Here is a 26458-nt window from a genome sequence, read left to right on the forward strand (position 1 = left end):
TAGTAATCGTTTGTTTTATTATTAATATTTTAATATTTTGCATCATTAATATTAAAAGAGTCAAGACAAGTGTTTCATATTAAAAGTAAAGAAAATATAATATAAATAAAAGTATAAAGAAGTATTTCAGTAAAAAAAAATTATAAAGTATAAAAAAAGTATAAAGAAAAAATTTCAAACTAAAGAAGTATTCAAGTGCTTCAATAAAAAATATGACTTTTTTATACAAGAAAGATAAACACACATATAAAATATACACTTTAAAAATTTTCATAACATTTAAAATGTTATGTGCAACTTTTAAGCACCATTAACCACCACCAGATAATAAAATAAACCTTTGCAAACATTTTATAAATTCTTTCATAAATTTTAAATTCATAAAAGTTGCAAAACCAGTAAAAAAAAAAACATTTATAAAATAAACAAACAATAAAGTTAATTTTTTTTTAGTTACTAACGCAACCTAAAAAGATCTAATGGTCTTGTTACAGAGCATTTGCCACAAATATGACCAAATCAGGTATCAAACCTTGAATCTCTTGAGTTTAAAGCTTTAGAATCAGGACTGACAAGAGCCACTGCTGCTCAAAAAATAGCTTAAAAATCTTTTACAACAAGTGCATAGCAAATAAAAACATTAAAAAAAAAAATCAGATAAAGCTTGGGTAGCTGAATACCTATGTATATTTACATTTTTAGTGAAACATGCATACTACATTTTATAAAATAAAAAACTAAAGTTAAAATCACAAAATACCTTGCAATATATTCTTCCACCTCTGGTATTGTTGTATCATCAGGATTTAATGCACGATGTTGGATGCACTGTTATTAAAAGCAAACAAAAAAAAATAATTTATATATTATATATAAAATAATTTACCATTAAGGTTTTTAAAATTAACCACTTTTTTAAAAATAAAATCATTACTTGAAACTGTCTTTGCATATAAGGATTTACCAAATCTTTTGGATTAAATAGTTCTCTAAAAAAAACCTGTTTTTAGTTAACTCAGTACAAAAAAAAAATTACCAAACAGCAACAATTATAAAACAACTCTTGCTTTTGTGAACTTTGATATATATTAATGATTAACTTTTATTTTCATAATCTTTAAATTTAGTGCTTTCATGGTTTCATTGTAAACTGTTTTGCATAAATAAAACAAATTAAAATTACATAAAATAACAAATTAAAAACTAAAATAAAATCTCTAAAAATAATATTCTAGTTGAATAACATGAAAACATTTTTAATATGCTTTGACAAATACCACATATTTTTGATTTTTCTTCATGAGATGTGTTTAACATTGGACAACTATTCCATGAATGAGCTTTTCTTTTATATTTATATTCATTTTCTTTGTTATTATTATTGCTATGTGTTTCAATTAAGTTTTAAATTATGAACTTTAATAATGATTATGTCAATAATCATTTAATATCTTTGTGGTTAAAGGGTAAAAAGAGGTAAACTTTCAATGTAGTCAAGAAGATCAACTTTAAAAAGTAATAAAAAAAATAAAATGACTATATAAAACTAAAGCGAAGTATGAAAAAACTACAATTTATTAAATAATAAATTTTGATGAAAACAAAAAATAAATGTATAAGTGTAATACACTTTGCGATATACAGATTTAGTCCCAGATTCTCCCCCAGATTTTTTAATAATTTTTTTAGAAACCAATATATTTAACACAGCACAATGTTCAAAAACATAAGTAGATTAGGCTGTTTAAAAGTGCCATGGAATTTAATAAAATGTTGTTGTGCAAATTTTAAATTTTATCAAAAAGTTATTAGGATAATTGAAAAATGGCTTGCAGATGCGATTATTTTAAGGTTTTATGCATAATTGTTGTGATTATTTTGTTTTCTTATATTTAGGGTTATATTTTATATTTATATATTTAATCGATTAATTATGATGAAGCATAAAAGTAATAAAGTAGTAAAACATGGGAAAAAAATTATGGAAACAAACTAAAAATTTAAAATACAATTTTTATCCCGGTCTGGTGCAGGTGAGTGTCTAAGAAAAAGCTGTTTTCCAGTTTAATAACTGTCCAGAACACAGTTTTCCTTCTTTTATTATTCTATTCTATTATTATCTTCTATTATTCTATTCAATTATTATATACATTTTAAAACTTCAGTTTTTATTAATATTCCTTATTAATATTCTTTGTTCCTTAAAATTATTTTGGGAATAAAGCAGCTATATCAATCTCAGGGTCTAGCAGACAGAGTTGATATCTTTAAGCATTATAAAGAAAAAAGCAAATTAAAATACAGATAAAATCAATAAATGAACAAAAAGTTTTTTACGTATCATTCTTTATTAGAGTCATTGAATCTATAAATGAATCCATTGCTGCAATTGCTTCTTCTACAATTAAATGAATTAAAAGTAAAACTATATGTAAGTATAAAATAGATATTATTAGAAAAAAAATTGAAATCAATTATGTACCTGATGGTTCTTTAACATTTTTAAATGAAGCAAACTGATATTGTCTGATATCTTCTTTAAATGGTAAAGCAATAAACAAAAGACTCTAAATAAATAATAATAATAAATCAACATATAGTCATTGTACATACATATATCTATAAGTATGATATGAATATGACATAAACAACTTTATTTATACAACATATAAGGTTTGCCTTATACATCAACATAAGTAAACACTACTTAATAACTGTGTGTGTGTGTGTGGGGAGGGGTTAGGGGTAGGAGGGGGGGGGGGTGGAGAGGATGAATGTGAGTGTGTGTGGGTACATGTGTGTGCATTAAACTTTAAGAATAGAGAATCAAAAAATAAAATCAATAAAATCTGTATCATTACTAAATGTTGCATAACTACAAAAAAAGTCAACAAAAAAAACTAATTTAATTGTTAGTAACTATTAGAACAAAATAAACTGAATAACACTGATGATAATGATAATAAGTTAAAAATGACTGAATAATAATAATGACTGAATAATGGAACTTTTCATTAGTCATTTATTCCAGTGATTTTTCTGTTCTTTACAAAAATGTTAAAATATGATAAGATAAAAAAAAAATTGAACAAAGAGAATAGTATCTTAAAGTGATCAGATTTAATGGTTACCAGGCTAATATTATTCATTATACTTGAAAATATATATATTTTTGATGAAAAATCAAAAACTAAAAAACATACTTCATAAGAGCTCTTTATATTAGGAGTTAAAAATCCAATTTTGGGATCATTGTTGCTCCTTGATACATAGCGAACAATTGCCACCATATTTTTTTCATCTAATGCGCGGCACAGAGCAGAGAAAGCTACAGCTGCATACTTTGCAAATTCAAAATGTTAAAAAAATAAAATGTTTAAAATATAAAACATAAATGAAGCAAATTATTACAATTTAATATAATAATAGTTATAATAATATTAACTATAATTCTAACTAATGATAAATTATAAATTTTATACATTCAAATCAAGTAATTAATAAATCAAATATAGTTAATTAAGTTATTATTTATATATTTGATACTTGTTTTTCTTTTTTCTGCCATTTTTTTAATGTGAAAAAAAAACTTAAATATAGATTGATTGAATTAAAAATAAAAACAAGATACACTGAACAAATGCAACTACTGCTGCATTAAAATCATTAAGAAAATTTTAACATCTATTAAATTTTAAAAATGAAAATCAATAAAATCTTGAACATTTTTTATTTTGTGATGATTTATTTCATGTGATGTGATTTAATTCATCAACATTTATTAATGTGATGTGATTTTATGTCATCTATGTATAACAATTTTTATTTATCTATGTATAACAATTTTTACTTATCTACATATAACGATTTTTACGCATATTAATTCAATTCATCTACGAATAATGATTTTATTCATCTATAATGAATTTTTAATTCATCAAATTTAACTTAAACTAAAAATGAAATTTTTTAATTCGAAAAATTCCATTTTTTCTGATTTTTAATGATTTTTATTCTAATTATTTTTATGATTAAATTACTAATTATAAAATTAGAATTAAAAATAAATACTTCATCATCTGGCTGGGCAACAAAAACATGACACCCATTTTGACTGAACATCCAGCGATCAATCTAAAAAAAAATGTCAAAATTTTCATAAACATTAAATACAATATAACTTTTTGAAAAATTAAAAACTGAAAAAATTATCCTAGGAGTAACAATTGTGTAATTGAGCAACAAATGCTAATTATTTGAAGCATTTAGAGTTAAGAGTTTAATCACTTTACCATATGTATTAAAACATATTTAATGTATACAACGTAAGAGCTAATAAAAATAACATTAAAAATATTGATAATTAGTAGTATTTGTAATAATAATACATATGTCTTACAGTGTATCTTTTAAATGCTTAAAGATTGGATAAGCAACCATCTATCATTTTGTCTAATTAAATGAATTAATTGGTCAAACCCTCAGATATTCAAATTTTTCAGATTTTTTATTAATTTTATTTAAATATTAGATTTGAGTTAATCATATTTAAATATTAGATTTGAGTTAATCATAGTAACAATCTCTCTGACTTTTTAGCAAAGTTTTTAGCAAAGGTGGAAAAAGCAACAAAATTTTGTACTCAAGTAAAAGTACTGCTACTTAAGTCAAAACACAAGCACAAGTTAACACAAGCACAAGTTAACACAAGCACAAGTTAACACAAACACAAGTTAACACAAGCACAAGTTAACACAAGCACAATTTAACACAAGCACAAATTAACACAAGCACAAGTTAACACAAACACAAGTTAACACAAGCACAAATTAACAGTCAAATATTTTACTTAAGTAAAAGTAAAATGGTATCAAAAATGTACTCAGAGTAAACGTTACTACATTACTTTTTGAACAGCCATTTTCAGGTAACAAATCTATCGAATAACAAAATATAAACAACATGATCTATTCCTTTCTGTATATCTTTATAATTAATATATTTAAGTAATATTTTTAAGTATGTGTTTACTAATACAAATAATACAATATTAAAATATGTCATTAGTTTATACTCATTTTATCAGTTAAACCATCTATTTTTCTTTGTTCTTGAAAAATTTGCAGGTACATAGAATTAGCAAATTTATAATTATATTTTACGAAGATATGAGAGCTAGGCATATATGTAAAAAATACTTTGAATAAATAAATTTTATCTTAATTACAAGAAGCACTGACTAAATACTAAAAGGAACATCTTCAAAATAAAGCCAATAATTGTGAAACTAGGATATATAACTAATTGAAGATAGCAAATTATTTATTTCGTTTTTTCACAGTACCTTGTATAAAATGTAAGCATAGTAAATCTTTGTTGTAAATTTCCTTTTAAAATTCTTTTAAAAACTTTCTTTTAAAATTCTAAAGGAAAGATTAAAATTCAAAATCTAAACGAGACAACTACTTTCTACCTCTGCTTTTTAGTCATAAAAATATATTTTATATATAAAAAAAATGAACCTTGTTTATCAATACATATACAGGATATACATTTAACTACTGCATATTTCAGCATAAAATACTGTTACTCTAATTAGTCCTGATATTTTTTTGTGTTCTGTTATTCTAATGTATCTTTTTATCTAGTGTATCCTGCTATTTTTCTGTTTGATGTTTTCTAAGGTACTGTTGCTGAACTTAATTATAATTTACGAAGAGCAACTTGCTACAACAATTTTCTGCAAATATTTTAAAACCTTCCTTTAATTTTTTTTTTTTTTTTACTATTCAATTAACTTATTTTCTCAAACCTATTGGCAAATTGTTGTACAGTTTGGCAACCATAAAACTAAAAGAATTTTTTTAGCAAAACCTTTACTTTTAATAGATTGATTTGAAAATTGCTATTTGTGGTATTAATTTCATAAGTTTTGAAATAGTTTATGCACTCTTACCAGTTTTTACAGGTTTTGTAACAAGCTGTATAGAAATCTTAAAACACGATGTTACTTTATAGAAAAGATTAAGAATAGGTGAACATAACATTTTAAAATTATTATTAACTTACCATTTTGAAATATAGAACTATAAACAGAAAAGAGTATTTACCAACATAGTAAATTATTTATCAGCATGACATATTTTTTGTTATTTTTTAGAATTATAGATATATTATGTTATTTTGTCATTAATAATAAAAAATGTATAGTCCCAGTGTATTAAAATAAATTTGAAATAATTTGTACTGAAAAAATGAAATGATTTTAATGAGAGGTTTAAAGTGTATTGTATATTATTAGTTGGCAAAAAACATGGTCACCATTCCTACATGTTTTTTTTTTCTAAATTATTTAAACATTATTTTCGAATGCTCAATTACTTTCATTTCTGGATTATAAGATGTATCATTTCCAAAGTATTTCAAGATATTATATGAGTAACAAGTAATGTTTTCACACTAACAAAATGTTTTTACATGGTATTTGGTTTGGTTTACAGTGGTTATATTGTTTGTTTTTCCATTGACCAATTGAATGACTTCTTCATAAACATATCTTCATTTAATTAAAATTGCATAATTTAAAAACATTTATTATGTATTTGTTATTAATATAAGTCATGTTTTGCCTTAAACCATATAACATATTTTATGATATTATGTAAACAATAAAATCTGTTTTTTTTTTTTTTTTTTTTTTTTAGATTATTCACCTCCCCAAGGCCCGAGAGGGGCCACTACAGTCGAGGAGGCTACTCATTTTTTTTTTTTGTGTTTTTATTTTATTTTTTTAAGTTGTTATTCGTGGTGCAACCCTCTCTCAACTCTTAAACTCCGAAACACGAACCTTGCCGAGCAAGGCCGCTGCGCGGAGAAACTAAGTTTTATAATATATACTTTCAAAGTCTCATTTAACATATACTCTATTAATCATATATACATTATTTCGAGAGGTGAAACCAAGTACTAAACATCCTTTTTCTGAGTTGAGTTTCATTGCTTTAAGATTTTCAGCTGACATTGGAACAAGCATTTTTCCATAACGATATGCTATAAAAAAAAATTTTAATTTATGTTAATATTTAGTTTTATATAAATAAATTTTTTTTAATACAATTTATATAATAGTAAAAATGTAAAAAAAAGCAGAAAAAGATTTATTTGATCCATTTATGAAAACTGTAATCAAACTGTGATCCCTTATAATTTTTTGTTTAGGAAACTAAAAAGTTTTGAAATGCATGCTGGCCCCAGACACTATGCAGGAATCCTGCATGGGTTTAAAACCATTTATTTTAAAAAGGCCATTTTCTGATTTAAAGTTAGTCTTTGATTAATAGTATGTTAGTATTTTGCAAAACAAAATGAAGTTTTATAATGAAAAATTTAATAATATAAAAACGATTTTTTAAGTTTCAAAAAAAAAATTAACTGAAAAATTAAATTGTTATTTTCAAATAAAATATTCCCTCAATAAAGCTATTTAGCTTGAAATTGAAATATTGCTTGTGTCCCTGACCACTAAATTATTTAACTGCCATGTAACCATGGAATTCAAAGGATACCTTGAATTGTAATTATAAGTTTGTAATATTATGTCACAGCTTTTTTATCAAGTCAAAATATTTACAAAATGTTAAAAAAAGACTTTACTAAAAAAATTTCACAGTAAAATCTTTAAATAATTATACAATTTCAATAAAGTATTTATAATGATTATCTATATTGTTCAGCTATTTATCATTGTAAAATTATTTTATAATGTTAACACAAAACATTGTTTTAACAATTAATTTTTTTTGCATTCTTAAAAATTTTCCATTAATTTTTTTACTTTCTCCAAAACAGTTGAGCTTAAATTGACATTTTTTATCATCTTATAATAATAACAAAAAATGTTATTTTTATAACATTTTTTGTTATTATTATAAGAAACCAAGTAAATGGGTAAGTACAAGAAAATTTCTTATCTTTTTCTATATTTCTAAATTTAACACTTAAAGTTTTTAAAAGTTTCCTAAGTTTCAACTTCTTTATAACATACAAATTTCATTTGCAATCAAATGTGCGTACAAATTAAATACTTATTTTAACTGTTCTCCATTGTAGATATTTTTTGAAAATGTTGAAATGTTTTTTAACTTTGTGTTATGTTGAAATAATAGGAAGTGTTTCTTTTTAGATTACAGAAGCTCAAAAAAAAACATACATGTAAAGAGACTTTATCGAATACTTTTGGTTAAAAAATTAATACTTTTGGGTTTGAGGAATAATCAATTTTGAACCTTATGTATGATGATGAGGACTCAACTTAAAAATTACAGGTACCACGTCATTAAATCTTTTGAATTTTTTTTATGGCAGATAATAAGTCACTCAACATTTTTAAAGCTCCTGAAAACCAGAAGTCTGGAAAAAATAAAAATGTAAAACTGGAGTCCTTTTGGGACTCCACATCCCTGCTTTTTAGAAAAATCCTGCATAAGCCTTTTGTATCCAGCATTCCCAAATTGAATTACACATGGAAGCATCTCTATTGTTAATGAAATGATACCATTGTGCACAGTTCTCAGTTTCTGTAGTTTTTTGTTGAATATATTTTGCACATTATATTTTACTTTTCCAGATATTTCAAATCCTTTAGCATATATTCTTGAATTTAAATTGATCTTTTATGAGCATCTAAGTGGTTAGAGTAAGTAAGGTTATGAAAATTGTATTTTTCATAACTTTACTTAGTTGTAGTTGCTTTAATTGTATTTAAATTGTCTCGGTATTTTTGAATAGCGTTATTGAATTTTTCAAAGATTTTTTTTTTTGTGTACTCTAATTGTGGTAGTGCTTATATTCCTAAATTTTACTTTATAGATTTTCTACTATACTTAATATAACTTTTCTAGATTTTTCTTTATAGATTTTCTACTATACTTAACTTTTCTACTATACTAAACTTTTCTAAGCTCAAGCCATTAGCTTCAGATAATTTTTTGACTTGATCATGGATTTTAAAATCAGATGATAAAATTATTCTTTTACATTAGTTTTTTGGTGCATGTTAAGGTCATCCATGTAGTAATTAAGTTTTAGTAAATTAGAGTTCCCTAGAATATTACTATTTGCTTTTGTTGAGTAGTACTAGCAATTTTTTTTGTCCCTTCAGTAATCATTCTGTTTTCATTCTTTAATTCAATTGACTCACTGTTTTTTGAAATTGAAATCACTCTGGAGTCGTTTTACACTTTAATGGCTCCTCCTCTATTTTTATATCACATTATCTTTAGAATTATAGAAATTTGTTTTTAAGTGTAACTTTTATTAATATGTGTAACAATTAACTTTAATTGTTTTTAATATCAATAAATCAAATTATTTACCATGTGCAATATTATCTTTTTCTACTTGTGTTTGATCTTCATCAATCCTATGGTATGATCGCCTCATGTCAACTTCCATTGAGTGACAATTAAGTTCTGATTCAGCAACTGCTGAAAGTTTCTTCCAAGAAAATGGCTTCTCCTCTGATGTCTAAAACCAAAAGTAAACTTACATTTATATTATATTAAATAACAAATGCATATTATTTATCATAGGTTTACTATTAAGAAATATAATTAGTAAAATAAAAAATATCAATATATAAATATATTAGTCTTAAAATAGCAAATTCAACAATAGACCTAAAAAACTATATTAAAAAATACAATAATAAAAGGATATAATAAAAATTCTCAAACAAAAAAAGATGGTCTCAATTCTATACATTTTAAATGTATAGAATTGAGACCAAAAACTAATAAAACAAGAAGAAAAACTTTTAATGCATAAAATATAATAAACAGCCAGGGTTGAAATTTAATTGGGGGCAGGTTTGAGTTTGTGACTGGGGCTGCATAAACATTTATACATCCTAAAGTATATTTTTTTTATTCAAAATTCATGATATATTTTGTGTATATATATATATATATATATATATATATATATATATATATATATATAAATATATAAATATATATATATATTTATGCATATATAAACATCATTATGATCAACATAATCTTCATAGTCTTCATTACCATCATCATGAACATGATCATCATTATCATCATCATCAGGCTTTAGCCTTCCTCCATTATGCTGTTTCTCTAACATAAACCATCTCGAGCATTTTCTTTCGTTAACTAAAGCTCATTAATACATTATGTAATTCATTTCACGTTTTCTTACTTTTATCACTACCATAGTCCCTGAAGCTGCTATCTTTCTATATGCTGATACCTAAATCACTTTAATCTTATCTAACAAATGTTGTTCGATACAACATTTTTTTCTTGTCTTGTTAGAGTCACACTACACATCCATCTAATCATCTTTTTTTTTTAACAAATACTGCACCATATAAATACTAAAGTTTATATAAATATGTAAAGATATTGTATGCCAAATAAATAGCAAACATATGTTTATATCCATATTATGTATGCATAAATGCGTATCTTGGAAGCTTTTATTTCTTCTGGAATAAAAGTGTTGAAGCTTTTATTCCTTCTCTTTATTTTTAAGTCAAGTCTCATTCTACTCGACATTTTTTACCATCTTAAACAGTTGTTTTATTAAACCGTAATAATTATTTATTCTTTTTTATAAGAACATCTCTCTTAAGAACAAACGCCTTTTTACCATTGCAAGAAGTCAGTGTAAAAAGGTTCTGTTTGATGTTAAGCTCTGTTATTCTCAGTTTTATAAATCTTGTATCTTATCTCAGATAATAGGTTTTAGAAACTTTTGGAAAATCTTTAACAGTGTCATTAACTAAATTCATGGGTCTGATCTTTTTACTTCTACCTAGATTGGGCAGATTTATTTGAAAAGAACTTTTTCTCTAACTTGACTCTTGAATCTAATGGCCATTTTTTTTTGTCATACCAGTTAAACAGATTAACCCACTGTTAAACATCCAAATCACTCTAGCTTTCAATGCTAAAGTTAATTCTCAATTAAAAACTTCTACAGTTTGTGCTTCAGACAGGATTTCTATCATGGTCTTAAAAAAGTGTTCTCCAGAACTATCTTTAACATTGCTAAACTATTAAAAAGTGTTGAATAAGTGGTTCCAATAAATAATATAAAATATATAAATAATATAAATAATGTAAATAATATATAAAATAATAAATAAAATAAAAACTCTAGAAACTATCTATAAAACTAACTATAAAAACTCTCCAACTATCCTATGATTAGTCTTCACTCTATTAGTTTCTTTATATAATTTTTTACGATCATTAAATTATTTCTTTCTATTTAAGTTATTCTTGAAGGCTTAAACTCATCTTCATTTTGAGTAATTTTAAGGGTAATAAGGTCTTATCTTTGCTCCTATATTGTTTCTTATTTATAATAACAATCTTCATGAAAATTTAACACCAAAAATGGCCTTATTTGCTGTTGACTCAACTTTATACTCTTGTTTTGACAAAAGGTCTTCCATTTTTGATTGCTTAGAACAAGCACCCAATTTTTAATCTGATCTCTCTTCTGTAACAGTCTAAGACTTGCTGTGGCTTATGGATTTTAAGTCTGGCCTTAAAATTCACTTTTATTAGACAACAAAAGTCATTTATTTGTTGCAAAAAATTATTGCAATACTGTTGGCATTCCTATATTGACAAATAAAAATCCTCTTACTCTCAGACAAAGTCTTAAAAGCACATTGTAAATGTATTTAGACCTGCTTTATCTTCCAAGCTTGAGCCACTCACCCATTGTCATAAGGTTGCATTTCTTTCATTTTCTACAAATAATATCATGGTCAATGCTCCAATGAGCTATCATCTCTACTACAATAAACCAAAACTCATTCTTGTTTGGCTTCTTATTCAACAAGTTGCATCCTTTTACTGTATCTGTATCTGTATCTATTCCTTGCACATCAAAAAAACCTTATAACTTTTACCCATCTTCATGTTTTTTATCTTCACATTTTCCTTTTTTATACAAACTACAACTTTTAAAGCTTTCAACTGATTCTTATATTTTTAACCTTCTATTTTAAAGTAACTTTTTAACCTTCTATTTTAAAGTAACTAAATAGTGATTGCTTGCAGCCTTGCTGGAAGTAAATTAGTTTAAAAATATATAAATATATGCCATTATTTAATAAATAGTAAATAAAGTATTATAAATTTGTTTTTCCTTTTTTTTTCCCGGCTTTCAACCCCTGCTAAATCTTAATATTTTGCTGGGGCTGGGTCAGCATGAAGTCTAATTTTTAGCTGGGGTCAAGCTTGGGATGGGGACCTAGGCACTTACTAATAGAATAGAGACCAGAAACTTATGTAACAGGAAGAAAAATTTTAAATGGGAAATTATAAAAAAAAGAAACTTATAAAACAAGAAGGAAAAGAGTTGTGACTAAAATCAACACCAAATTCGCAAAGAAAAAAAATAAACTAACATATCAAAATTTTGTTGTTTTTTAAACAACAAATGTTTTTAACTTTTTAAACTATAATAAAACTTTTAATGTATTAATATAATTTTAAATATAGTAAATACAAACTAAAAAAATACAAAACATAAGTTGTATGTTTGCTATTTATATCAAACATATTTCTTTTATTACAAAAACTTTGTTTCTAATAAAGATCAAATTGATGCAACTACTAATGTAAATAATTACTATGTATGACAACTATGTGTGTGATGAATATGTGATATATGCATATGATGCTTTTTTTCACGTACTGTTGCCTTGTAGGATAGGCTTATTTAGGCAAAGCCTAAATCTCCCTTTAGGAGATGCCAATTCTGATTTAACACACCCCTGTCTTGGAGCTCTTGGTTGAATAAAGTCTAGAGATAATGTCTCGATAAAAATACTCTTCAGCAAAAGTTAAATGCATTCAGCTACTGTGCTGTAGAAGGCCTCCTAGGCAAAGAGGTAAACATTCGATCTGATGACCAGTTTCAAAACCCTTCTTCATCTATTAGGTTGGCGTAGATGTATTTGGAACACATTGTTTTCAGTTTAGGATGTTGAATGCTGGCACTTCTTGACTCATTCGGTTTTGCTTGTGCCTTTGTTTTTATGACTAGGCAACTCATTCTAATATCTCCTAATGATTGTATAGCTCTAAAATTCAGTTTTATGGTTCTGAGACTGGCAGGTAATCAGATTTTTTGAATGTTGTGGTAGCTCTCAGAGAGTCTGATTCCATCAACAGCTATTAAATATCAGAGTACTAACATTCCCATGTTGCGGACGAACCGTGCCCCTGTTCGTACTTTTGGTGTACATTGTCGAGGTAACATTTAGAGTCCTTTTTTACGGTTTAGGGTTTATTAATAGTAATGAGGCAATTGCTTGGACTATTAGATAGTGTACTGAGTACTAACTGTGCTTTGAGTCAAGTTCTTTAACCAATTTAAAAAATGACTTAAGTATAAAAAACTATAAAATACAAAAAACCATCGCCATCACCAAGTTCTTTATATCTATCAATCACTAATATTTGTGGTCTTCGAAGTAACTTTTCTTCTGATGAGTCTTATCTCTTGCAAAATTCGCCAGACCTACTTGCTCTTTGTGAGACTACTTTGAGTTCAGCTGTCTCATCTTGTGATCTTAGTGTTGATGGTTATCTTTTTTAAACTCGTAGAGACTCCTATAGTCACATGCTTGGCCAGGGCATTTACATTCATAAGAATTCACCCATTTGTTAAGAAACTAGGTTTGAATCCACAGAATATTCTTTTATGTGCTTTTGTTTAGCACTACTTCACTCTATCACCTTACTTTTTCCTATATATCGCTCTCTTTCATCTCAAGATTGCACTCTTTTCAATGTTGTTTATGATCAAATTGACCTAGCCTTTTCTCTTTATCCTTCAGTCAAGATTGTTACCTTCTCTATTCAACGTATGTCTTATTTCTGATCCTAATCAGTGCTTAGTTTCTCCACATTCACCCTTAGGTGCTTTTGATCATGGTTTGATCTCTTTAAAACTATTATCTCAATCTTCTTCATCATCAAAATCACCCTATTATCGTACCTCTTACATCTACTTTAGAGATGACTGGGACTCTTTCTGTGATTTTCTTAGCGATTGCCCTTAGGTAGAAATCTTTCATCTTCCTGCTTACAAATGTGTTTCTTATGTAACTTCTTGGATTCAGGCTGGTATGGAATCTTTTATTCCCTCTTGGCGATTCCATGTCAAGCCTCACTCTTCTCCATGGTTTTCCTCATTATGCTGTTACAGCTTCCAACTGTAACCATTACTTCCATATCTATCGCCAAAAAATTCTTTAGAAAACAGATGTCTGTTTATTATTGCTAGAAACCATTGTAAAAAGGTTTTGACTAACATCAAAGCTCACTATTCTTAGATCACAAAATCTCATATTTCATCTCTGAAATTATGCTCTTGAGACTTCTGGAGAGCCTTTAACAGTGTTTATATTACAGGCAAATCTGATATCCCTTCTCTCTTGCATGGTTCAGATTTTGTTACCTCACCTAAAAACAAAGCTGAATTGCTTGGTAAAAACTTTTCATCAATCTAATCCCATGATTCCACTATTTACGTCCTATCTAATATAGCTAAAAAATAGGTTGATCCATTGCTTGAAATTTGTATTATTTCAGCTTCTGTATCTAAAGTGATGTCCTGGTTAGACTCTTCTACAGCTTGTGGTCCGGACAACAAACCTTTTATAGTCTTGCAGAAGTGCTTTCCGGTGCTGTTGTCTATACTTTCAAAACTATTTAACAAGCGCTTATCAGAGTTTTGTTTTCCAGCCTGCTGGAAAGCGGCATCTGTCATCCCTATTTTCAAAAATTCTGGAGAGCAAACTGACTCCTCCATCCATATATCAAATACATTGCCATATATCAAATACATTGCAGAATTAACATCTGCTAAGGTTGTTTTTCTTACTCTGGATTCTATTCATTATCTCTATAAATCTCAAACCCATTCTTATATGAAATACTGCTTTTGGGAGTTTTTGGGAGTGAATCTTTGAATGATGTCCTTTCTCTTTTAGACAAGATGCAAAAATGTATTGTAAACATAGGTGTTCCTGCTCTAGCAGCCAACTTTCAACCATTATCATATCGACATAATGTTGCTTCTCTTTTTCTTTTCTATAAATACTATAATGGGTGCTGCTCTAAAGAGCTCGCGTATCTTGTGTCAACTATTAAAATTCATTCAAGAAGCTTCTGGTAAAATGTAATACATGTCCTGCTGACTCATAGAACTGGCTACTCTAGGCAAAAGGCAGGAAAATATAACTCCTAAGTTAAGCCTTAAAATACCCTTAACCTCTTAGTTGATGTCTCAATCAACTAAGAGTTCCATGTCAGATCTTAACTGCATCTGTCTACTGTCTTGTAAACAATCTCTAAAACTAAACTAATTTAAGTTTAAGCAAAAAGTTTCTGACGACCACACCCTATCCATCTAAAAAACTAGTGCAGATTTAAAACTTTCTAATGTCACATTCTTGGCCTGGTCATATACTTGTATATTAATTTACTTATTTGCAGGGTTGGCATTAAAAAACCCACCCAAAAAAACCCAGTTAAAAAAACCCAAAAAAAACCGGGTTTTTTTGGGTTTTTTTAAAATAATATTTTATTTAAAGGATTCTCTTTGCTTAGTTTTTTTCTGTGATTTATTTATTTCAGAAAACATTTAAACATAATTATGATTAATTAAAAGGTAACTGTTATTGAAAAGAGGATATGGATATGATCAGAATATAGTATTTAATAAGAATCAAAATTTTTAAAAGACATGATTTTTTTGAAATATTTCTGAAAAAATAGTTTTAGTATTTTTTACAATATACTTTCAGTGATCTCAGTGGCTTTCATCAACCATATCAAAATCAGGCCTGTGTTCTATCTTACAAATTGCTCAAGAAACTTTTATTCAAACAGTATTATTATTTGTGTAGCATTAAGTATATTTAACTTGCATATTTCGATGCAATGTGTATTTTTCAGAAAAAAATCTTTATAAGAATGCCATTCGGAAGTGGAAGGAAGAAAGGATGGGAGTGGAAGGAGGTCAGTGAGATAGAAGCGGACACAAATAGTGTTCAGTGTGAACATTGTTCAGAGAAGATTAGTGGATAAATTGAAAGAGTTCGTATTCATTTGGAGAAGTGTAAAGAGAGAAAGAAGGACACTGATGAACAAGAACTAAGACCTGGAAGCTCAATGAGCAATATTAGCCTCTTGTCAAATGAGTCAGATACTTCAATTTCCCAAGGATCTATTATGTCCAGCTCCACACCAGCAAAAAGGTTTAAAAGTAGTAACTTAAATAACTTTGTTAACTACAAAGTTATTTAAGTTAACAAAGTTTAACTTAAGAAATTTAAGAACATGAAATGATCAGAAAGATGCCATAGACAAGCAAGTTGCCCAGTTTTTTTTCAGCTCTAAAATGTCTTTTAATTCAGTGGAAAATTGTGAGTTTCAGAAACTTTGCTCTCTTCTTCGTCCTGGGTACGTCCCACCAAGCCGAAATAAACTGGGTGGAGATCTATTAAATGAAGTCTATGATGTGTCAGCTGGGATAAAGAACGAACTGGAAAACAAAGACACGTTGGTAATTTGTCAAGATGGATGGTCTAGTATTCAGAATGACCGAATAATTGCTCACTCATTTTATGATGGAAAAAAGAGTTATCTGTACAACATAGTTGACTCAGGATCAGAAAAAAAACCTGCAGAATTATGCTTCAAAATCATCAATGAAGCTATAGTTAGCATAAAAAATGATTATAATAAGTTTGTATTTGCTGTCTGCACAGACAATGAAGCTAAGATGAAGAAAATGAAAGAGCTGATCAAACAAGAGTATCCTGATATGTTAACATATGGCTGTAATGCACACTATATGAATTTGCTACAGAAAGACATTTGCAATTCTTTTTCAACAATTCTAAAACAGGTTATGGAAGTTCAGAAATATTTTAGAAATGTGCATATGTCCCATGGTTTGTTAAAGGAAAAAGGTGGATGTATGCCTCAGCTGCCAAATGAAACACGCTGGAACTCTCAAGTTGCCTGCATTGAGACATACCAGAAAAATTATAACTTCTACCTGGAGATCTATGGAGAGAAGATGGAAGATTTTGCAGCCAATATTGGAAGAATAATTGAGAATATAGCCATCAAACATGAGGCAAGTCATCTTCTTAGTCAAATGAAAAAATTGGGGATTGCCTTCGACAAGATGCAGAGTGATTCTTGTCATCTCTCTGACGCAGTTCATATCTGGTTGATAAAGGATGAAGAGCTATCCATATACTATGATGCAATAAAGAAAAGATTTTAAGATGCTGTACAACCCTTTCATATTTTGGCCTATATAACTGACCAGCGCTATGTAGATGATTACAAAAGCGTCATTGATAATGATAATGAAAACAGTGCAGAACAATGGTTAGAGGACAGGAACCCTGATTTCTTGGGTTTACTATACAAGTTTAACTTGAAGGACAGGGAGGTGTTCCCCAAGCAAATGTTCTCAGAATCACTAAAGGTTATCTCTCCATCAGAATGGTGGAACATCATGAAAGGAAAGGTTACTAGATCTCAAATCAGGGATAAAGAGGTTTCTGCCAATTTCTGCAGCTTTCTAGCTTCTCTACACTTCTGCTTTCTAGCTTCTCTACACTCCTGTCCTGCTAGCTCAGCAAATCATTTCACAATAGCTCAGCAGCTGACAGCAGTTCCTGTGATGATATCGAATCTGATCAATAAGTAGGTAAGTAGTAGGAAAAATCCTTTTTAACTTCAGTATAACCATCTAAATTCTGAAAAAAATTCTATTTCTATTATTTAAGTGTAATTTATATTTGTTTTAGTTTATTCTTGATGATCCCAGAGGAAGTGTTTAACTGGAAATCTGTCAAAAACATCTGAAAAGCTGACAAGAATTGAAAATTATTGTAATAATCAAACAAAGTAAAATTATGTAAGGAGAATTTTGTTTACAGTTCTTCAATTTATTAAATTTTCCTTGTAAAAGCTCTTTTCAATAAATAAATATAACTATTACCATGTGTTTTTAATTATTATTTTGAAAAAATTAAATGTTTAAAGATAGTTTGAATGCAAAATAGGTATTATGTCTTTCATTTTCTAAGCAAAAAAAGCTATTTTTAAAAAAACCTAAAAAACCCAATAAAACCCAAAAAAAAAACAGTGGGCTGGGTTTTTTTCAACCCTGCTTATTTGTTGTAAAATCATTTGAGATTTCATACATATATTGTATAGGAGATTTCAAATTTTTTTTTAAATAAGTATTTACATTACTGTATTTATTTATATTTTGTCAGTACTGTTGTGGAAGTTGAAGTGATAAGTTTTGGCTGTTAAATTTTTATCTTATTTGATTTTCATTAATAAATTTTTATATACAACAAAACAAGTTTAAAAAAAATTTTCACCTTAACAAAAGCATAGCAATTAATTTTTAATGATGCTCCTATTTCAATAGGTCCTCGAAATGCTGTAACTTGCTTTTTGCTTCGTTTTTCAAAGAAACTCACCATCGGAAGAACTTCACTGCAAATTAAAGTAAAAATAAATTTAAAAACCCTTTATATTATTTTATATAAATAAATAAATTCTTCATAAATTTTTTTTTGGAGATACTTTTCTAATATTGGCATACCTTATTGACATGCCTTCCCCATCTACAGATTCTAAAATATGACGAATGCATTTAATACCTTTAACCTGTAAAAATAAATTTGAATAAGTATTTTTTTTTTTTTGTTAATTCACCTCCCCTAGGCCCAGAAGGTCACTACTTAATTGTGGTAACCCTCCTCCCAGAGGAGGCTACTTAATTGTGGTAACCCTCTCTCAACTCTATAACACCAAAACACAAATCTTGACGAACGATTCCTCTGAATTTACAATCATATAATTACAATAATATATTATTAATAATAATAAAAATAATAAAAATAATATAATTACAATAATAATAAAAATAAGAAGAATAAGAATATCAAAAATATTATAATTAATAAAATCAAAATATAATTATTAAGAATGAATATAAATAATTGATTGAGGAAGGAGTCACTCATGCAGAATCCTGATCAAAGGAGTGATAAAATAATTATATTAATAATTTTAATTTAAAAAATAATAATAATAACAAAAATAACTTTATTCATTAATAGAGCAAAAGCAACAGCAAAAATAATATTATTTATAATAACTTTAATAATAATAGTAATAATAAAATATTAATAATAGTAATTTATAAAATATTAATAATAGTAACAGTAAAATAGTAATAACAAAAAGTTTATTACTTAAAGTTTGCAGTGTTTATTACATAAATTTAGTAATAGTAATAATAAGAACAACAATAATGAAAGTAATAAATATTAATGACAAAAACAATGACAAAGTAAAAAAATAAATATTAATGACAAAGTTTCTATAGAAATAGTAAGACAAAAAAAAAAAGAAACAAAAGAAAACTAAAGGAAGTTAATAATGATAAAAAATTAAAATAAATTTTTTTTTAGAATTAGTTTAAATTTATTTTGTTTTAAATAAAGAAATGAAGACAAATTATTTTGAAACTTTAACTTTTCAAACTCATTCATAATGCACACAAGACTTTCCATTTACCGATGCACAGATGTGTAATCAATTACTTACCATACCTCAAAGTTTTATAGGGAGGTACATTTAGTTTTCCATTATTGATGTTTCTAGTTAAATGTGAATGTATAAATCGAGTTTCAACTGTAATATTAATAAATTGTTATCAGCTGAGCTGATAACAATTTATTAATATTACAGTTGCCAATTTGTCCCCTTGACAACTTGACAACAGTAAATGAGATGAGATTAAAAATTTGCAAAATACAGATTTTTAAGGGTAGTTTTGTCAACATAATGGCAAATTATTGAAAGCATGCCATTAGCTCGATTAAGTTTTTTATGGAGTGCATCTATATGAAAATTCCATGAGAGGATCGAATCTATAAAAATACCAAGATATTTAACAACATGTGTTGGATATAAACGTCTATTATTAATTTTAATTTTAGTTATATGACTGTTGTATAGAATTTTTTAAAAATTTTTCTTGGAAATATTGGAAAAAACTGTAATAAAATTTTTAAAAAATTTTAGTTCAGTTTTTTCCAAGTTCTTCTTTCCAAGTTTCCTTTTATTGTTTTTGATTTATATTATGGTTAAATAACTCTGTCCGCTTCTCATCAGTTCATCTGTTTGCTGATGATACTCATATCTTGCATATTAAATAAATGCAAACTTAATTTTGAAAACATAAGTTTTCAAAATTAAGTTTGAAAACTTAAGTTTTCAAAATTAAGTTTGCATTTAGCCAATGAACTAAACCTTTCAGGTCTAAGTTTATATTCTTACACAAGGAATGATGAGACTTAATAATATGCAAGATATGAGTATCATCAGCAAACAGATGATCTGATGAGAAGCGGACAGAGTTATTTAGACCATTATTATAAATCAAAAACAATAAAAGGCCAAGAACAGAACTCTGGGGAACACCACAAACTATATGTTTGTTATTTGATTTGTAACCATTAATGCTAACAAACTGCTTTTGATTTGAAAGATCAGATTGAAACCAGTTACAAGCAACTCCTCGGATTCCGTAATGTTCAAGTTTATAAATTAAAACGGTATAATTAACGGTATCAAACGCTATAATAGAAATAAATTAAAATAATTAAAATAAGTTACAACAAAATCAAGTTAAATAAAAATAATATTTAATCAAATTTTTCTCTTTCTGTTTTAATAGATAACTTTTCTCTTTTTCTTTTTTTACTTTTTTTTTCTTTATGATTTTTATTGATTATTTGAATGGTTTAAATCTTTTTTGAATTCGAGATTCTTTTGTTAACTAGTAAATGTTTTTTTCTATATTTTTGGTTTCTTTATCGCAAGTTGTATTTAAATTGAGTATTAATTTAAAAGTACTTTTTTCTTTTCTTTTTTTTTTTTTTTTTTTTTTTTTTCTTTCTTCTAATTTATTTTCTATTTGTTCATCAAATTATTTCTTTACTTTATTCAGTTTAAATTAAATATCGTTTCTTTTTTCCGATTTATTTTTACTGATCCGTTAGAAAAACACATCTGCCATCCCTGAAAACGTTGCATTGAACCCCGTAATAATTATTTAAAATTGTTATAACTTTTTTTTATTTTTGTTATCATAACTATTTATATGTTTTAATATTGTTTTGTTATAAGTTAAAAAAGGTTACTTGTTGAGATCCTAGAGGTTTATTGTTTAGCATTGGGGTAGGACTCTGAACTTCACTATCATCATCATCATCTATCTCAGGACCGCTATAAAGTAAAAATAATAGTTGACGTTGTACAACAAAAAAACAATAGCAACAATAAATAATAATAAAAATAATATGAAAATATAAAACTGAAAAAAGTTTCGTTTTCATAAAAAAATAATTGATTGATTAGTTAATTAAACAGAATAAGATTTTAAATTTTAAGTTTATACATAAATTGCATAAATTTATTTATACATAAATTGTATAAATTTATTTATACATAAATTTCAATAAATATTCATGTTGTAAATTAAACAAAAAACAACAATGATGTATCATGCATGATACCATAAGTTATGCATAAGTATGAATAATATGCAAAAAATAAAAAAAGGTTACATATAATATTCCAAAGTAAAAAATATTAGTAAACATAACAAACATGAATACAATCATAACAGTATTAAAATTTTAAGCTTTAGACTTGAGTCATAAACATAAGTAAGTGGCGGTGGCAAGTGCTTTAAAAGCAAGCAATACTGAGTTAGATCTCCACCGGATAACTGGTGGAGATCTAAACAGGCTCAATCTGCTTCTCTGCATAGCAACATTATTTTTAAAGAACTATGTTAGAGTTTCAGAGAGGGTTTTAACAACTATTGAAAAAAAATAATAATTAGTCTCCTTAACTGTGGTGCCCACCTTAGCATAGAGTATTGAATACAGTACAAAAAAAAACTAATTTTATTTAATCAAATGTGAACAGTATATATTTGAGTTTCTCAATAGGTTCTCAAAAGCTTGAATTTCTAGATTTGGCTCTTCTCTGTAGGTTTGATAGGTCTTCTCTGTAGGTTTCTCAAAGGTTTGATAGCAAAAACATTTCCCGGTATCTTTTTATATGTAAACTGGTTAATTTGAACATTTTAGATCTATTTAACACACACCAACTCCCATAATTTTCTTTTCTTTATTTTTTTGTATTTATATTAGCAGTTTGTAAAACCTTTTTTTTTTTATATTTTATTACTAATTAATTTTTAAATCTTTAAATAAATAAAAAAAATAATAAAAAAAAAACTTTAAATAAATTCTTATAAATTGCACTAAAATTCCAACTGCACAATGGAGATGAAGCGAAGTCTCCTAAAGTTAAAGGAATTTTAGAAAGGTAATCTGTAAAGCAGATATATACATCATTTTTTGCTATTCTAAAATGACAGCATCACTCATTATTTGAAACTGTATGCCAATGGCAGTAAAATTATTGGCATAACTAAAAATGAGTCAGACAGCATCACTCTCCAAGCTGACATTGACAGAGCAGTGGGATGGTCACATAATTTGCTCATGCATTTTAACATTGAGAAATGCAAAGTAATGCATGTTGGCCGCACATATAACAAGCCAATGCACGAGTACTTAATGGCTAACGTCGGTGACACGCGTCATCCATTCGAAAAGACTGTTGTTGAACAAGACCTTGGTGTGATGGTGTCCAATGAGCTTAATGCCAGACCACAACTCATCTGCATCAATAGCGAATAGAATGCTAGGATGACTCAAAAAACTATGCTAATCAGGGAAGCAAAGTCCCAAAAAAGGACTCCAGATTTTAAAGTCATAAAAAGATTACTTCTTCTTAGCTTTTGGTATCCAGGAGCTCTAAAAATATAAAAAAGTTTATGGACTACTGATAGGAAAAAAAAAAAAGACTTTTAGGTAAGAGAAACATTTATTTTTTTAACCCGGAGTTCTTAGTTATAATGGCGGCAAGGACTCCAGGACACCAGGACTCCAGGCTTTATATAGTTCCAAGTCATTAAATAAATGACTTGAAACTATATTAAGTCCAGAGTCCTGGAAAAAACAATAAGTTCCAAATCATTAAATCTCGTGAACTTTTTTGTTATAGCAGATCATAAGTCAACAAACATGTTTAGAGCTTCTAGATGCTACAAACCTGAAAAAAATAGAGATATAAAGCTGGAGTCCTTTTGGGACTCCGCATCTATGATCCTAATTCTAAATAATTCTTTTCATATCTAATTTTTAAATTTTAATATAGTTGATGCAATTTCCTGGTTGCAAAATAACCTCTTTTTTTTTTTTGTTAATTTAACTCTGAGACGAGGAGGCTACTTAATTGTTGTTATAACCCTCTCTCAACTCTATAACTCCAAAACACGAAACTTAATGTAAAAGGCTACTGCGCGGAGAAACAAGTTTAGTGTGTTACTACCAGGGACATGGTGGGGATCAAACTCAAAACCTCTAGCTTATGAAGCGAGCGCTCTACCACTACACCACTACCGCGCGGTAGTGGTGTAGTGGTAGAGCACTTAGTTAACTAAATAATAACTATAGTAATTATGTATTTAACTAGCTGTCAAGACCCGTAAAACACAGGGGAGTTTATTTCACAACTACTTTTATTTTTATATCTATTTAGCTATTTATTTCTTAAATTTAATTTTTTTTTAATAAATGGTAAAAAATAATTCATTTAAACATTTCTCTTAGAGCAAAAAAAAAAAAATTTATTCACATGCTTAGAGCTCCCATTTATTTATTTCAAAATAAAGTCTTAATTGAATGAAAACAACTTCCTATTTTGAAAAAAGAATATCGTCTTTTAATGTCCTAATTACGCAGATTAACTTTATTGATTGTGTAAACACTTAACATATGTATCTCTAACATAGATGGCAATAGCATGACACAGCATTCAAAATTGAAGGGTTAGATTTTAAGACGAATATTTTAAAACTATTTAACAAACAAAAAACTTTTTAAAACGAAAATAAATGCTTTAGATTAAAATTAAGGAGATGTTGCCGCAATGCAAATTTTAAGTGAAAGTAAAACTGTAAAACTTGATACATGTTTTAACATTACATAGTTTGAAGTTTACAAAAGTCAAAATTAATTAAATTAAATAAACAAAATTAAAAAAAATAATTAAATTAAATAATTAAAGTCACAACTTGCAGCAATTTATCATTTTATCAATTTATTATCAATTTATGATTTTTTAATATATTTACTACAATTTAACCCTTTGATTGTGCAATAATATTAAAAGATGTTTAGAAAAATTCAACAACAAAAAAAAAAAACAATAAAAAACAATCAGTAAAACATATAAATAATATACCAAAAGAAAGAAAAAATTATGCACTATTCAATGGTATTATTTGAATATTACTAAAAGATATTTTATCGCTAAAAGTCATAGTTTTAAAGATCACTTTAAAAGCCACAATTAAAAAAAAACTTAGGGAAATTGAGGATCGGTCACGAAGAAATAACCTTAGAATTGATGGCATCAAAGAAAATGAAAATTGCATTTCAACAGAAAAGTCACAGTTGTGGCTTGTATGTGTAATAGTAACTTTAACCAAATTGCACTCACACAAAAATAAGGTTGATCTCACATGCTTTGATTGCAGATATTATCATTTCTAATTGATCATCAGCAAACTCTGAGCACATGTTAGAAAACAAAACGATCTTTTTTGTCATCTTTCGCCCTCTAAAATTTATAGAAAAAAAGAAACATATAGATAAACAATACAATAAAATAAAAAAATAACATAAAAAAACATAAAAACATAACATAAAGAAACATAAAGAAACATAAATAAACAAACAATAAATAAAGTTAAAGGATGTAAACAATAAATAAAGATAAAGGATAAATTTTAATATAAATATAATAATAACACTTCAATATAATATATAATAGTAATAATAACATTAAAGTGTATGATAATAATGTTAAAGAAATTTTATATCTTAAAAGATATAAAATTAGATTATATTTAGATATCTTAAAACAAAATTAGAATATAAAATAAGTAATAAATAATACTTCTATGATCACCTAATAAGGGTATAGTTCTAAAACTTAGTTTATTAATTCTGAGTCTGTCTGGTAGTAAGGTTTCCAGAAAACTTTGAAAGCTCTCACAAAAGCTGACTCCATTAACAGCTGTAAAATATTGTAGTATTAACAGTGCCATGTTGTACATGGAAGATATCTTTGTCAATGTTTTTGGTGTGCATCGTTAAGGCCATATAAGGAGCACTATGTTATAAACTTGTGTTGATTAACAAGAATAAGACAACTGCATACTTTATTACTTAATGTGTCATACATCATCGATAATTGAAAAAATTGAGTCAATTTCTCTTATTAAAATTTGAACAAAGTACCTGAAAATATTTATCTTAAAAAACTACCACCAAAATGTTTTAACCTATCTTTTATAAATATTTTTGGTCTTCGCAGTAATGCGAAGTAATGCAGTAATTTGTTTGTTGAACCTTACTAGCAAATTGTACCAGACCGACTTGCTCAGTCTCTCTTCTCCATTAAGTGGTTCAATCATGCTAGAATCACAAAAACTTTTATCTTATAATTCTTTTACATCAAATTCACACTATCATTGTACTTTTTACTACTTATGGCTGACTAAAGATCTTTTTGTAACTTTCTTCATGATGGTTCTTGGGTTGATGTCATTTGTCATTCTGTCGAAAATTCCATTATAATCCCAGATTCAAGTATTGTAGCAAGATAGACAATTTTCTTGATAATTTAGTTTAAATTTCTATTTTTACATTATAGGTACATTAATTTACAGTTATTAGCTTTCTCTACTTTTTTTTGAAAATGTAGGATAAATTTTTTTTTTTCGTAAATTTTTAACAAAAATTATTATTAATGTTATTCAAAAATTACTTAAAAATCTCACTTAAAACCTCACTTAACCGATAGTTTACTCTATCTTGTTTAGTTGCAATTTTAATTTAAATTTTTTTTTCATGTTTTTCATAAAAACAACTCTCTGGAGAACACCCTTGTGCCTGATTTTCTTACCTTTCTACGCAATAACGCAGAAAGAATTTGCAAAGAATCTTTCTAAATCTTCTTTCTGAATCACCTAATCATTTTTTTTTACATTTATTAGTAAAGTCTTCAAGTTTTTTATTAACAAACTTTTAATATCTTATCTAGAGTCAAATTATTTACTCTGTGACAATCAATCCTATTCTGATGCTCTTGTTAACAGTCATAACAAAAAGGTTTTATTGTACTTCAAATGGAGT

The 26458-nt window shown here is 26.9% G+C and overlaps 1 protein-coding gene across 2 annotated transcripts in view; it reads right to left on the bottom strand.

Moving 5' to 3' along the window:
- Positions 1-26458, bottom strand: part of LOC100208923 (X-ray repair cross-complementing protein 5) — a 70863-nt gene that overhangs the window by 28139 nt on the left and 16266 nt on the right. For both annotated transcript variants that reach the window (XM_065790327.1, XM_065790329.1), the window contains exons 7-18: positions 24759-24878; positions 21317-21401; positions 18706-18770; positions 18479-18596; positions 9375-9525; positions 6941-7050; positions 4072-4134; positions 3204-3341; positions 2483-2567; positions 2338-2398; positions 935-989; positions 761-828 (exon numbers count right to left, since the gene is read on the bottom strand). In XM_065790327.1, the coding sequence (XP_065646399.1) occupies positions 761-828; positions 935-989; positions 2338-2398; positions 2483-2567; positions 3204-3341; positions 4072-4134; positions 6941-7050; positions 9375-9525; positions 18479-18596; positions 18706-18770; positions 21317-21401; positions 24759-24878 (1119 nt within the window). The remainder of the gene's footprint in view (positions 1-760; positions 829-934; positions 990-2337; positions 2399-2482; positions 2568-3203; positions 3342-4071; positions 4135-6940; positions 7051-9374; positions 9526-18478; positions 18597-18705; positions 18771-21316; positions 21402-24758; positions 24879-26458) is intronic.

The sequence above is a fragment of the Hydra vulgaris genome, chromosome 02 (assembly GCF_038396675.1).
Source record: "Hydra vulgaris chromosome 02, alternate assembly HydraT2T_AEP".
Lineage (NCBI taxonomy): Eukaryota > Metazoa > Cnidaria > Hydrozoa > Anthoathecata > Hydridae > Hydra > Hydra vulgaris.